Below are 14,467 nucleotides of genomic sequence, written 5' to 3'. Positions count from 1 at the left end.
CTTGTAGCCAATGGATCACCACTGTCATCTCCTTCTCATGCACTAGATATTGCCGCTCGGTCTCATTGAGCTTGCGGCTCTCATAGGCTACCGGATGACCCTCCTATATGAGTACTCCCCCAATAGCGAAGTCTAAAGTATCTGTATGGACTTTAAAAGGCTCTCCATAGTCTGGTAATTTGAGCATCGGTTCTTCCAGAACAGTAGCCTTCAGATCTTGGAATGTTATTTCACATTTGTCAGACCACTTCCAAGGCTGCTCCTTCTTGTCAGACCACTTCCAAGGCTGCTCCGTCAATGGAGTTGCACGCTTCGAATACCCCACTATGAAGCGTCAATAGTAGTTGATGAAACAAAGGAAGGATCTCAACTCTAGCACATTCTTTGGAGTTCGCCATTCCGCAACCGCTTGCACTTTTGATTTGTTCATCCGAATGGAGCCATCACCGATTCGATGCCCCAAGAATAAGATCTCCGTTTGGGCAAAGTAGCATTTCTCCCTCTTCATGAACAAAGTGTTCTCCTTGAGAACCTTGAAAATTGTCCGAAGGTGCTTGACATCCTCCTCGAGCGTTTGACTGTAGATGACGATATTGTCCAAGTAGACGATCACAAACTTATCTAAATACTCCTTGAATAGCTGATTTATGAGAGTGCAAAACATGACCGGAGCATTGGTTAAGCCGAAAGGCATCACCAAGAACTCAAATGCTCCATACCTGGTCACATAGGTAGTCTTCGCTTCATCGCCTTCAGCAATGCGCACCTGCCAATACCCCGACCTAAGGTCGAGTTTTGAAAATACTTGGCTTTGCCCAACTGGTCAAACAAGTCCACGATGAGCGGGATGGGATACTTATTCTTCACTATCACTTTGTTGAGGGCTCGGTAATCGATGCATAGTCGGAGGCTCCCATCTTGTTTCTTTTGGAAGAGAACTAAAGCTCCGAATGGTGCTTTAGAGCTGCGGATGAGACCATTACTTAGTAATTCACCTAACTAGTTCCTGAGTTCTACCAACTCTGGTGGGGGCATGCGGTAGGGTGGTCTCGCTAAAGACTTCACTCCTAGCTCCAGCTCGATATTGTGATCCACGCCTCTGTGCGGTGGAAGAGTCTTCGGCAACTCGGGTGACATAATATCATTAAACTCTTTCAGGACGTTCACCACCACGGCAGGTTCTTGAATAGCTTTCTCGTCGAGTGGCTCTAGCTTCATAGTAGCCACGAATGTTAATTCACCTTTTCGCACCCCTTTTTTCAGTTGCAATGTTGATATATGTTGGGGTTCCTTGGTTCTTCTCCGAGAGATGGGAACCACGTAGGGGTCGTCACCTCCCATCATACATAGGGAGTTTAAGAACGGCATTGGCACCAACTTCGCCGCGTGCATGAACTTCATTCTAAGAATCACTTGGAAGTCGTCCAGTGGCACTGCCATCATGTTGGTGTTCCGGCTCCATGTTTCGATTTTGATGGGAACTCCCTTCGCCAACCTGGAGATTCACCTGGCCTTCGAGTTCCCCACCTTTATCCGACTTGGGCTCTTCTCCAAGATCAACCCAAGTCGCTTTGCTTCTCGATCGGTAATGAAGTTGTGGGTAGCACCCATGTCCACCATTGCACAAGTCGTTTGGCCATTTAGTTTGATGTCTACGTACATCAGCTCATCACTTCCTGCTTTTTGTAGCTTTGTCTTTGTGTTCTCCCCCCCTTGACCCCGCATGGCGTTCAACAAATGCATTGCTCCCATCCGGGGTCCTTGCGACTCCTCATTGTCGTTACTGGATTCAGAACTGCTCGAACTAAGAGCAACAGCTTTGCCCTTATCCGATCGGGGGGGGGGGGTGGATAGAAGTTGTTAAAGCATTGAGTGCTTATTTTTTTGGGCACTCCCTCATCATGTGCGGCCCTCCGCACAAGAAGCATCCGCTAGGTTTTGGGGCCTTGCCTTTTGAGCTTGGCCCTTTGTGGGAACTCTTCTTCTTTTATTTGCCCCCGAGCTCCTTCCCTCGAGGATATTTTGGAGGGCGATTGCTTGATGATTATTTCTTTCTTCCTAGGTCTTCAAAGGAAACAAAGTCAGTGAGCCTTTCTGCAGTAGCAATTGCCCCGATCAAATCGGTGACATTCCTTCGATGTAGTTCTTGTTGCACCCATGGCTTCAAACCATCGAGGAAGCTGAACAGCTTATCCTTCTCAAACATATCCTAGATATCTAGTATTAGCGTAGAAAATTGCTTCACGTAGTCTCGGATAGAAGCATTTTAGCGGAGTTGTCTCAATTTCCTTCTTGGGATGAACTTGGTGTTCTCCGGTAGGAACTAAGTTCTCAACTCTCGCTTCAAGTCCTCCTATGTGTTAACTCAACACCGACCTTGTTGGATCTCTTCCCAATGGGTTCGCTACCAAAGTTTTGCATCTCCGTTCAGATACATGGTCGCTATAGAAATTTTGATTTCTTCAGAATCAGGCCTCGTAGCTCAGAAGTATTGTTCCATGTCGAATAGAAAATTCTCGAGCTCTTTGGCATCTCTGGTCCCTCCATAACCATGAGACTCAAGCGCCCTAAAGTTTTGTGACAGTGCAACGTGTGTGTTGCTTCCTCTTGCATTTAGTGCTCTTGTGAGTATGGTTAGCCTCGAAGTGAGTTCCATCACAACTTCTTATAAGTGTTGTAGGGAGTCTTTGGTGTCATCTGACAATCGGTCGACTAGGGCCTCAACATTGTCGATCCTGGACTCTGCTTCTTCTTGCAAGCTCTCTACCCCAACAAGCCTTTGTTGACCATGGTAGAGTTCCTCCAAGCTCGATTCAAGAACATCCAAGTGGGTTTCCGTCATTGTGAGTCTCTCTTTGTGACTCTTTTTCCCGGTTGACACTCCAGATTACGCCTCCTCCGCTCGTGGAGAGTAGCCAACTTCTCACTCATCATGTTCACTGTCGCACTCCTCTTGAGTGGCTCCAACAGCATGAGAGCGAGTGTGCACATGCAGCCCACTTGCAGCTGCTTAGGGCAAGGGTTCGGCTTGCCCCGTATTGCTTGATTCGCCACAATGTTTTGCCATGGTGAAGTTGTGAAGTTCCTTCGCTGCTCACTCGAAGTGCTTGCCTGCTCTGATACCACAATGTCACGGCCTTAGTTGGAATTGCCTAAGGTGTGAGGCACCCTTGCGGCATAGACGCGAACTTAGCTTGCGTTGCCTAAGTCGCGAGGCACCCTTACAGCAAAAACGCAAACTTAGCTTGCATTACCTAAGTCAAGCTTCACCCATGCGATTTGTGTCCACAAAGATCAGCCCACTTGCAACCTCTCACAGGTCCTAAAGGACTTGTAAAAAGAGAAAGTTGATTAGTTCGAAGAACAAGCGACGGACAAGTCCCGACGTCTCGCGAAAATGGGAAGCTTTACAAGCAATTCAACGAGCACAAGAGAAAAGAGGGAGAGGGGGAAAACAAGGACTTTAGAAGGTTGAACGAATAGCTGCAAGTCCAAAAATAGCTGATCACAGGGTGCTAGGTGCGACAACAAATTCCCATCAAGGTAACGTGCGAACTTGAGAAAGATTGTTCGACGCCCAACACTATATCGAAGCCCCACCCAGCCTTGTGCCACCCAGATGGTTCCAAAGGGCTGAGATGGCTGATATTTTGTGAGCGGAAGCGGACTGCAGAAAATAGCCCGTGGCACATGAAAACATAGCTGTTTTGCTCGGTTCGGTGAGTGGTCGTTTTGTAGCGCTGCAACTTGTTCGAACTTATATTTTTTACAAGCAAAATGACTCAAAACCAAGATGAAACATGCTGCCAAGCAGTTGTACATATAGATGAGAGCGACAAATGATTCGTTGAACGGAGTTGTTGCGGGTGCGCGATGACCGTTCGTGACAGGGAGGTACAAGAAAAAATATGTCGAAGACACATGGGTTAGAAAAACATGACCCACGTAAAAAGAAGTCTATCGTGATGGAAGATATAAGACTAATGTGCCTAGGGCCCATGAGTTGAAAAACTCTGATCTACGAGAAGAAGCCCATCACAATGAGAAGCATAAAGAAAAAATATATACCCAAAGCATATTAGTTAGGAAAACCTGACCCCCACAAAATAAATCCACCATTGTGGGAGGCACAAGGGAAAGAGTGCTTGAGGTAGGTAGATCATTGCCTAATGTAACTGATCATCTTGGTAGTCTCCAATTCATTTTAAAAGCATTTATTTTGGTTGAAACTTTTATTTTTATCATTTACTGAACAAGATTATATATTAAATCTCTCTAAGACGTAATTAATATATCTTTTCTAAGACATTCCTAACAATTATTGAGATTTATCTCTGAATATCTTATAAGATACCTCATTTATATCATCTTAAAATTCTTAGTGAGAATTTTATTAGTTTAGTATAATAAACTAAGATTACTACTAGTAAGCAAAATATTATCCATATAAAAGGCCAATATAATAAACTTGCTGCCATTGATCTTTAGATATAAATATTGATTAATAGTATTTTTTCTTAAATATGAAGGAAGTAATGATATTAAGAAACTTTATATATTATTGTCTAGAAGCCTGTTTAGATCATAAATGGATTTCTTAAGTTTGTATACCAAATTTTATATATTTTTATTTTATTTATGAATCATTTAGGGTAACCTATATAAATCTAAATCCCTAATTAGAAAACTTCTATTCACATCTTTATGATGTAACTCAAACTTATAATAAGTCACTAATATTATGATGATTTTTAACAAGTTTACTTAAAAAACTAAATAAAATATCTTGTTATGGTCGATGCATTCTTTATATGTAAAACCTTTAACCACAAGCTTGGTTGTTATATCGTTTGATATTATCCTTAGTGTCATATTTATATAACTAAAATGCTTTTAAAGTTATTGGGCAATTCAAACGAGTTTACAAACACTATTCTAGTCATTGATTTTAACTTTTCTTTTATTGTATTATTCCACCTTTTTCATAATTACTACCTTTCAGGACTTATGAAAATAACGAGAGATCTTTTTTATTCATATATTATAATATGATTCTTGTAGATATATCATATACTAGTCATAAATGATTTGATTTCTTTTCCTTTGAGAAATTATCAAAATTATTGATTGTTGTTGTTCTATAAGATTATTAACAATGATATCAATATTATGTGGGAGTTTATTATTTGTTATTTTGTTGTTTGCCTTTATCAAATCATTTAATGGTTTAAGTAATAACAATCTCTCTCAAATGATAAAGGAGTATTAACTTATATCTCTTCATTATCAAAATTAAAATTTAAAATTTTTACTCTCATTAATTCATTATTTTTTAGGAATCTTATATTACCAGATTTGTACTATGATTAGGGCAATAAAATATATACCCCTTTGAACTTTTTGAATAAATAATAAAATATTCAAAAATAGTTATTGAATATAATTTCTTTTTATATGAATTAAAGATCCTTATCTTTACAGGATAATCCCAAATACTTAAATATCTTAAGTCGGGTTTCCTATCAGTCCATAACTAAAAAAAGTTAATGGAATTAATTTATTAGAAACCCTACGCAATATATATATAATTGTAATCAAAGCTTCTCGTTACATTGATTTGGGTACAAAAGAATAACCCATCATGCTTATAATCATATCCATAAGAGTATGATTTCACTTTTCGACAATCCTATTTTGCTAAAGTATATCTGGAAAATCATACTGAACATATATATTCTACTTTTTCAAAAATCAAACAAAAAAACTAGAATTATGACCGGATTCATCAAAAATACCATAAAATTTATGATAAGATATGATAAATTTAACATTTTTATCTAATTATTTCTTGACTTTATTTATATGCACCTAAAGGTGTTAATAGTTTGACACCTTATATAAATTAGATATATATGATTATATTATTAAATATCGAATTTTGATGATAAAATTAATTGATGAGTTTATGGACTAATAAACGTTTGAAATAAGTGATGCAGTTGAAACTTCGATCGAAAGACAAATTGTTGAAGTAGAAGAATTAAACGTTGGGCCGGAGAGCATCATGTTAGAGATTAGATGTCGGGCCTAAGGATTGGTCGACATGCTTTATGTTGAATCTCATATTTTGATTATGAAATCAATTGGTGAATTAATGATCTAATCCATGTGTTGAGAGAAGTGATACAGGACTAACTACAATCGTGAGAAAGGCAAAACAATTAAAGTAGAATCGAAGTTGGGCTGGAGTTAATGATCGGGCATCGGGCCGGATGAATCGGGGGATACACTGAAGGATTGTCAATGTAGTGAAAGCTCACCGAAAGTTCGTTGGGAGTTCACCGAAAGCTCATCATAAGTTTGCCGGTAGTTCGCCAAAAGCTCATTGGAGGTTCAACAGGAGTTCGCCAAAAACTCGTCGAAGGTTCATCGGGAGTTCGCCAAAAGCTCGCCGGAAGATTGCCGAGAGTTCGTCGGAAGTTCACCGAGAGTTTAGTTGAACCATTGACGTGCATGACAACTTAGATTATAAGTAGAGTAATTATTTTAGCCTTAACTATCACAGTTAGGACTTTAATTTATGTTAGTTTTGAGAGAAATCCTACTAACTCAATTAGCGATAAAAAAATGATCAAAAGATGTAAGTACCTCGAGCATAAATAAGCCTTATCTGCTCGAGATAGGGTGGTTAAGAACCTGACCTTCCCTTTTCATTGCTACTTTATCCATTAAGGATGAGAAACCTGATCATCCCCTCAGTATTAAGGTGTGAAGGTTTAGCACCCAACCTTCCCCTTTCACCATCGTCAAGCCACAAGGTTGGAAAACCCAAACCCCTCTCATAGTTGAGGCATGAAGGTCGAACACCTGACCCCCCCCTTCATCACCAAGGCATGGAGGTATTCTTTTGTTATGTTAAACTACATATGCTTGTTTTCGTCATGTTTACAAGCTTTATTGTATATTAAAATAATTATTATATTTATGTATATAAAATATATATATTTATTATTATTGTGAAATTTTATCTCAGGATTTAGTGTGATCAAACTCAATTGTCAAGTCACTGAAGACATTTTATGATATATTACAGTAGTTTTCTTTTCTAAGAATAATAAGTACTATTATAGTTCTATACATTATGGTATAAAGTATTTGATGATTAGAGAAAAAAGTTTAAAAATAATTAATATCAATTAAGAACTTATGTTTCACTATATTGATTGCTGATTCATTCACTTAAGACTTACAACCTAAAGTATTTGAAAAGATATGTTCTTATGATTGGGTTTGTGAACTACCCATAAAAGATATAGTGATGTATATTTGAGTAAATATTATAATTGACATTCTTGCTTACATACTTAAATTTACTTATTTTTGTTATCCTAATCACTTTTATATATGTATATATTATGGTTAAATATAATGATAGGATTATCTTGACAAGACAAATGATAAGGGTTATTTTGGACTATATTAAGAAGGGCTAACATTGTTATGGTATATAAAAGGAAGTTGAATATTGATGGCATACAACCGCTATAACTCATATTGCTAGTCAGACTTAATATAGTATTATTATATTTATTAGACTTATTAGCTTTTTTTTATAAAATTTATCTGTATGTGCAAATGTTTTTTCTAAAAAAATTTAAAATTTAATTAAATAAAATTATTTTAAAATAAATTTTATTTTATTTATTTTTTATTTTGAAACCTTTTGTATCTTATCGGGCTAAGTGGGAGAATGTTAGATTATTTGACCCTATTTAATTATATAAGATATATTATGGATATGATTAAATTCTGATTATGGTTATGACCAATAGAAAGGAAGTCCAATTATTGTAGGATTCCTTGAGGAAACCTTGATGGAAGAGACTCTCCTAATTACTTATCCTAGAACCTTTGCTCTCATATATAAAAAGACAGGACCTCTTATAGATTAGAGAGACACAAGAAATACACAATAATTGAATGCGCAGACATGTGAATACATAAGTATGCAAATGTGTGGATATATGATATAATTGAGAGATTACAGAGCTTCTCTTATATTCTTTTATCCCTAAATCTATTGATCATAATAGTCTTGTGAAGGATAAGAAGAGAGGAGAAGGTGAGTCTAGTTCTCCTTACATATCGATATTTCTATAGATCTAAGATCCAACGATGGTGCACTTGCAGATCAGAGAAAAGATTTTCTAAATAGCATCAAAGATATGTATTGTAATATTAAGATAGATCATATTTTTGATTTCATATTTTTGGCATTAAAGTTCTTCCGCTTAATAATAGCATATTATTGTTTTACGCGAATAAGGGTCTTTTAAGAGCCTCCTCTTTTATCTATAGGAAAACTTTAGTTCTAATCATATTTAAGGGGTTAGCTTGGACCTTGGATGAGGTAACTCAGGTTATTTATTTCTCTTTTATCGTGGTGACCTTAGGATCGAGGTTAATTATGGTTGCTTTTGCTTCAGCCTCTTATGTAACTCCTCATACTTGTCCAAGACCATTGCTTCGATAGTAATATATTGATTGATCCTTTGAAATATCTTAGGTACAATTGCCTAATGACTAAAAGCGATAAGAGAGATTGAGCCCCATTATCAATATTTGTATTATGAGTGATAGATGGGCATCTACCATATCTCATATATCATTTGTGTATCTAATAATGAAGTCTACAAGCATTTCTTCCTTACCCTGCCTAAGTCCGAGGAATGTTACCATCGAAGGCCGTGAGCATACATTCCTAAGGAAGTAAAGTTTGAACTCTTTTGTAAGCTGATAAAAGAATCAATGGAAAGCGACTATAGGCAAATATACTATTCTCATGCTAGGCCTCTTAACATGGTCATAAAGGTATGGTACATCGTGGCATTTAAAGTATCGTAATGTATTTGGGTGCTAAAAACTATAATGTGTTTCATCAGAATGGTACTACCTTTGAATGCCTCCAAGAACAAGAGATGGAAGTTAATTAAAATCATTTTCTCTTAGATTTTCTAAGCAAATGGCAATAACCCGAGGTAGGGTCGACTAGCACTTTCCCGTTTGACTGTTGGAGCTCTTATTGTATCTCCTCTAAACATTAGTCTATTTACTATAGTTAGATCCATATGGAATTCTTTGTCGAGTCTCTTGACAAGAACTTGGATCTGGAGAGGGCTAAGTGGGGATCTAGTCCACTAAATTCTATGGTCGGAGACCAAAGTGCCCCCTCGATCAATAATTCAATGAGTCTCGGGCGCCCTTGAGATGTTGGCACCACATTAGGTTGGGAAACCTCGATGGGCATAGATGGCGGTTGAGCTAGTGGCACCGCCTATTAGGCTAACTAAGGCAAAAGTGAAATGTTGACCTATATCATATCTATTAGTATCTGCACTTGTTGAGTGAGATTTAAAAACACTACAGCGGAGACGAGTATGTGGCTTAAGACCATTCATAGGGGTGAAAGATCAGGGTCAATGAATATATGCCAGTATCATATTGGCATCTACGTTAAGATGGATGCACTCATGTGTAGAAAGGGTGGCTACTACCCCTCTTGGATGAAAGTACCGTAGGCCGGGGGCAAAGTCTCTTCGCTCAAGTATTCATTGAGAGAGTCGATGGGCAAGCGTTTCTACAAAATCAAGCTCTCATTCTAATGCCAGAATATTATGGAAAGATATCGTTAATGTCATGGTCAACCTGCTATAGTCCGAACCCAAGTGCATAAGGTTGCTCAATGTGCCTCGGAGGTAAAAACGTCGAACTCCTAAGGTGCCACCTATACGAAGATCGAGGTCGAAGAAGTTTCCAATCTAGTCCCTCTAATATCCAAGTTAATAACCTAATATAGATAAGTGTGAATGCAAGTGGTTAAAAAATGATCCTCCTTTTTATTGTGTTAAAAATGAGCTTTTATCCTTGGTCATAAGAAGATTAAATATTTCGTAGATTATTCTAGAAAGAGGTAGCTCCTAATTGTCTCTAACATCCCCTCTTGACCTTTTATCTATACGGATAATAATTATATCTTAGGATATAAACTTCATGTCCTAATATTACACTAATTATATATGATTTAGCATAAATCAAATTCTTTTGGACTAAGTGTGTACCATCAAAACCCATTTGGAATGGGGGGGGGGGGGGGGGGGGGGGGGGGGGAGACCAAAACCGAGTGACTTAAGGGGGTTTTGCTTTCGAAAACATACTGTCATTTGCTAACGCCTGTAAGCATAAAACTAAAAGTAATCGAATCAAATTACAACTGAAATCTGAAGCTAAGAATACATATTATGGTATATCTTCCGCCAATCCCTGTCGTATGGGAAATAGAAAACAAAATAGAAGAAATGAGGGCATGTCTTTGTTTTGTTTCAAGCGCTTGTGTCGAACATTTCTAAGCAAATGGCAATAACCCGAGGTAGGGTCGACTAGCACTTTCCCGTTTGACTGTTGGAGCTCTTATTGTATCTCCTCTAAACATTAGTCTATTTACTATAGTTAGATCCATATGGAATTCTTTGTCGAGTCTCTTGACAAGAACTTGGATCTGGAGAGGGCTAAGTGGGGATCTAGTCCACTAAATTCTATGGTCGGAGACCAAAGTGCCCCCTCGATCAATAATTCAATGAGTCTCGGGCGCCCTTGAGATGTTGGCACCACATTAGGTTGGGAAACCTCGATGGGCATAGATGGCGGTTGAGCTAGTGGCACCGCCTATTAGGCTAACTAAGGCAAAAGTGAAATGTTGACCTATATCATATCTATTAGTATCTGCACTTGTTGAGTGAGATTTAAAAACACTACAGCGGAGACGAGTATGTGGCTTAAGACCATTCATAGGGGTGAAAGATCAGGGTCAATGAATATATGCCAGTATCATATTGGCATCTACGTTAAGATGGATGCACTCATGTGTAGAAAGGGTGGCTACTACCCCTCTTGGATGAAAGTACCGTAGGCCGGGGGCAAAGTCTCTTCGCTCAAGTATTCATTGAGAGAGTCGATGGGCAAGCGTTTCTACAAAATCAAGCTCTCATTCTAATGCCAGAATATTATGGAAAGATATCGTTAATGTCATGGTCAACCTGCTATAGTCCGAACCCAAGTGCATAAGGTTGCTCAATGTGCCTCGGAGGTAAAAACGTCGAACTCCTAAGGTGCCACCTATACGAAGATCGAGGTCGAAGAAGTTTCCAATCTAGTCCCTCTAATATCCAAGTTAATAACCTAATATAGATAAGTGTGAATGCAAGTGGTTAAAAAATGATCCTCCTTTTTATTGTGTTAAAAATGAGCTTTTATCCTTGGTCATAAGAAGATTAAATATTTCGTAGATTATTCTAGAAAGAGGTAGCTCCTAATTGTCTCTAACATCCCCTCTTGACCTTTTATCTATACGGATAATAATTATATCTTAGGATATAAACTTCATGTCCTAATATTACACTAATTATATATGATTTAGCATAAATCAAATTCTTTTGGACTAAGTGTGTACCATCAAAACCCATTTGGAATGGGGGGGGGGGGGGGGGGGGGGGGGGGGAGACCAAAACCGAGTGACTTAAGGGGGTTTTGCTTTCGAAAACATACTGTCATTTGCTAACGCCTGTAAGCATAAAACTAAAAGTAATCGAATCAAATTACAACTGAAATCTGAAGCTAAGAATACATATTATGGTATATCTTCCGCCAATCCCTGTCGTATGGGAAATAGAAAACAAAATAGAAGAAATGAGGGCATGTCTTTGTTTTGTTTCAAGCGCTTGTGTCGAACATTTCCTGGTACCTTCTCGGTGAGTCCTGCATCTGCAACCTCATCTCTCTGCGGAACCTCCTGATGAATACATCAGCGACATGGTCGATCTCGTCCTCGATGTTGAAATCTAAACCATCGTCTCGAGGACTTGGAACCAAATCTACGACGGAGGACGTACTGTCATCCTCATCTATGTCAAAGAGACAGTGCGTTAGGTCCGAGTAGTCTTCTTCTTCAACATACTCGAGTGGCTCCATAAGCCCTGGGCTTGGAGGAACCTCCTCCCTCGCAGCATCGTACATCACTATTGCCTTGCCGTAGCCCTCGCCACCATGGCCACCTTTAACTTGGCCCTTTAGTGCCTGGATCTTGCCGGAGATTGCACTAATGAGGAGTTTCTTGTTCCGAAGCAGGTCGAAGAACATGAGCCTGGCTTTGCTCTTGACGCCCAAGGTCTTGGCCTTCAGTAGTGCTGCAAGAACAGTACCGATCTGCTTGAGGAAAGAAACAGCCTTCTTCATCTTCGACAGGGAAGGGAATGGGGAGGGTGGATGACGAAGCTTGACAAGAAGTGAATAGGTGAAGTGTTTCGGCATGGAAGGATGAGTCGAAGGCTTCTTGGGTTTACGTGGACAAACGATGAGAGGCAGAAAAGACTCGAGGAGTTCAGTTCATCAGATGGACAACTGATGAAGAAGAGAGATAACCAAAATATATATGATGTGAGGTAGCAGCACTGTCATGGGCCTTCTCTTGTGGGTGTTGATTGGTATTTATAGGAAGTGAGAGGTAGCCACTTCCTAAACTAAAGCAAACCAAATAAGAAGAAGAACAATGAAAATAACTCGAGCTAGGTGGAGTGGGCACCGAAGAAAAGCTGAAAGTGAAAGGAAAAGCTGTGGAAAGTAAACAGCATGAGGAGATACCAAAGAGCCAAATTAGGTAGGGGGAGGGTACTTTTGACCCAAGTTGGCAACATCAAGAACACTACAAAGTCGGCAATTGGAGAGATTAATATCTAACTAATAGCCCCTTGTTTTGAGCCAGCAGCTGGGCTCGCTGAATTCAGGTGTCCATACTCATCAACATCTACAACTTAGCTTCCCTCAGGCTGAATTTAGTGTGCAGTAGGAGGGGCAAAACTTTATACACGCACGCACAATGTCTAAGATTAAAAATTTTGCTAAACAAAAAAGTATCATCCACGTTCGAGTCTTTGAGGGAGAAACATCGAGCTCCTGATGAGACTGTTCGAGGTCATTTAAGGTGGAAACGTCGAGCTTTCGAGTAGATTATTCGAGGTGTCATTTATAAAAAAATCAAGGTCAAAAGAGGTTTCTCGATTTGATTCATTCGATGTCCAAGTTAGTAACCCGAGACAGATGATTGCGATTGTCAATGATAAAAAAAGAAGTAATTCATTAATTATGTCAAAAGTGAGATTTTATTTTTTTTTGTGAATAAATAATATATTATGTGAAATATTCTTTGAGAGACAACTTTTAACCATCTTTAATAACTTTAATTTAATTCTTTTTTCATATAGGCGATAAGAATAAAAATAATACATAATTGTCTGCTTTGGACCTATATGCATGCCAACAAACCAATGAGAGGTAGCTTTTATCTTTTTTTTTTTCAATTTGAATATGTGCCAAATAATTATTGATCGATGATATTTTTCTTACCAAGAAGTGTTACTTATCCAAGTGTATCCGAAAGGAGAGCTCAATTATTAAAGGCTTTCACCCTACTAACATATTTTAAGATTTAAACATATGGATCATATGGGCTTCTTAAGATGTGCTCCTCAACACTTTTATGTAATGTGTTGAAAGTGACGACCGATAGTTACTTTCTATGTGCTAAAATGTAAGGTTTCTCCTTTTGTATCGAGAATTATCTCGCGTAGCTATTCTCTACCTACTCGTTCTGAAATTTTACCCAAAAATATCTATATAAATATTGCCATCTCCATGCGAATTAGCAAGCCTTCTAATCATTCCAATAAATGAGATCGTTAATATGTTTAATATTTATTTTCTGTGGTGTGAATGACAACCACAATAATAACTTTTTTGGTGCTATCTAGTATTTCATCCATTATCAAGCTTAACAATTGCACAAATAATTGGCTATAGAGAATCCCATGACATTTTTTCTTTTTCATAATAATTTATAATTTATTAATCATATATATATATATATATATATATATATATATATATATATATGTATATATATGTATGTATATATATATATATGTATATATATATATACATATATATATATACATACATATATATACATATACATATATATATATATACATATATATATACATACATACATATATATATACATACATATATATATATATGTATATACATATATACATATATATGTGTATATATACATATATACATATATATGTGTATATATACATATATACATATATATATATATATATATATATACTTTAAGAAGTGACGAAATTATGTATGTATATATATATATATATACATATAATTTTTTTCAAAAGAAGAAAGAGTGCAAAAATCTAAAGCATTACTCGGAAGTGACGAAAGAGCAGACACAAAGTCTCCCTATACCGTCTCTTCCTTCCTACTTTAAGACCCAACCACAATAATGTGAGAGAACTCACGCTGACCAGATCTCATCATCACGTTTTGCACCGCC

General features: G+C 37.7%; 1 protein-coding gene across 1 annotated transcript; it reads right to left on the bottom strand.

Moving 5' to 3' along the window:
• Positions 1 to 11,596: 11,596 nt before the first annotated feature.
• Positions 11,597 to 12,521, bottom strand: LOC103974456 (uncharacterized). Its single transcript, XM_009389294.3, has one exon. It carries the CDS (start codon positions 12,361 to 12,363, stop codon positions 11,767 to 11,769), a length of 597 nt encoding a protein of 198 aa, XP_009387569.2. The 5' UTR covers positions 12,364 to 12,521; the 3' UTR covers positions 11,597 to 11,766.
• Between the last annotated feature and the right edge of the window lie 1,946 nt (positions 12,522 to 14,467).

Source organism: Musa acuminata, chromosome BXJ3-4 (genome assembly GCF_036884655.1).
Source record: "Musa acuminata AAA Group cultivar baxijiao chromosome BXJ3-4, Cavendish_Baxijiao_AAA, whole genome shotgun sequence".
In the NCBI taxonomy this organism is placed as follows: Eukaryota; Viridiplantae; Streptophyta; class Magnoliopsida; order Zingiberales; family Musaceae; genus Musa; species Musa acuminata.
Note: the sequence above shows the minus strand (reverse complement) of the source record. Positions and strands in the feature narration are given on the sequence as shown.

Coding starts and splice junctions, on each gene's coding strand:
- LOC103974456 (XM_009389294.3), bottom strand. CDS start 12,363: ATGCCGAAACACTTCACCTATTCACTTCTTGTCAAGCTTCGTCATCCA.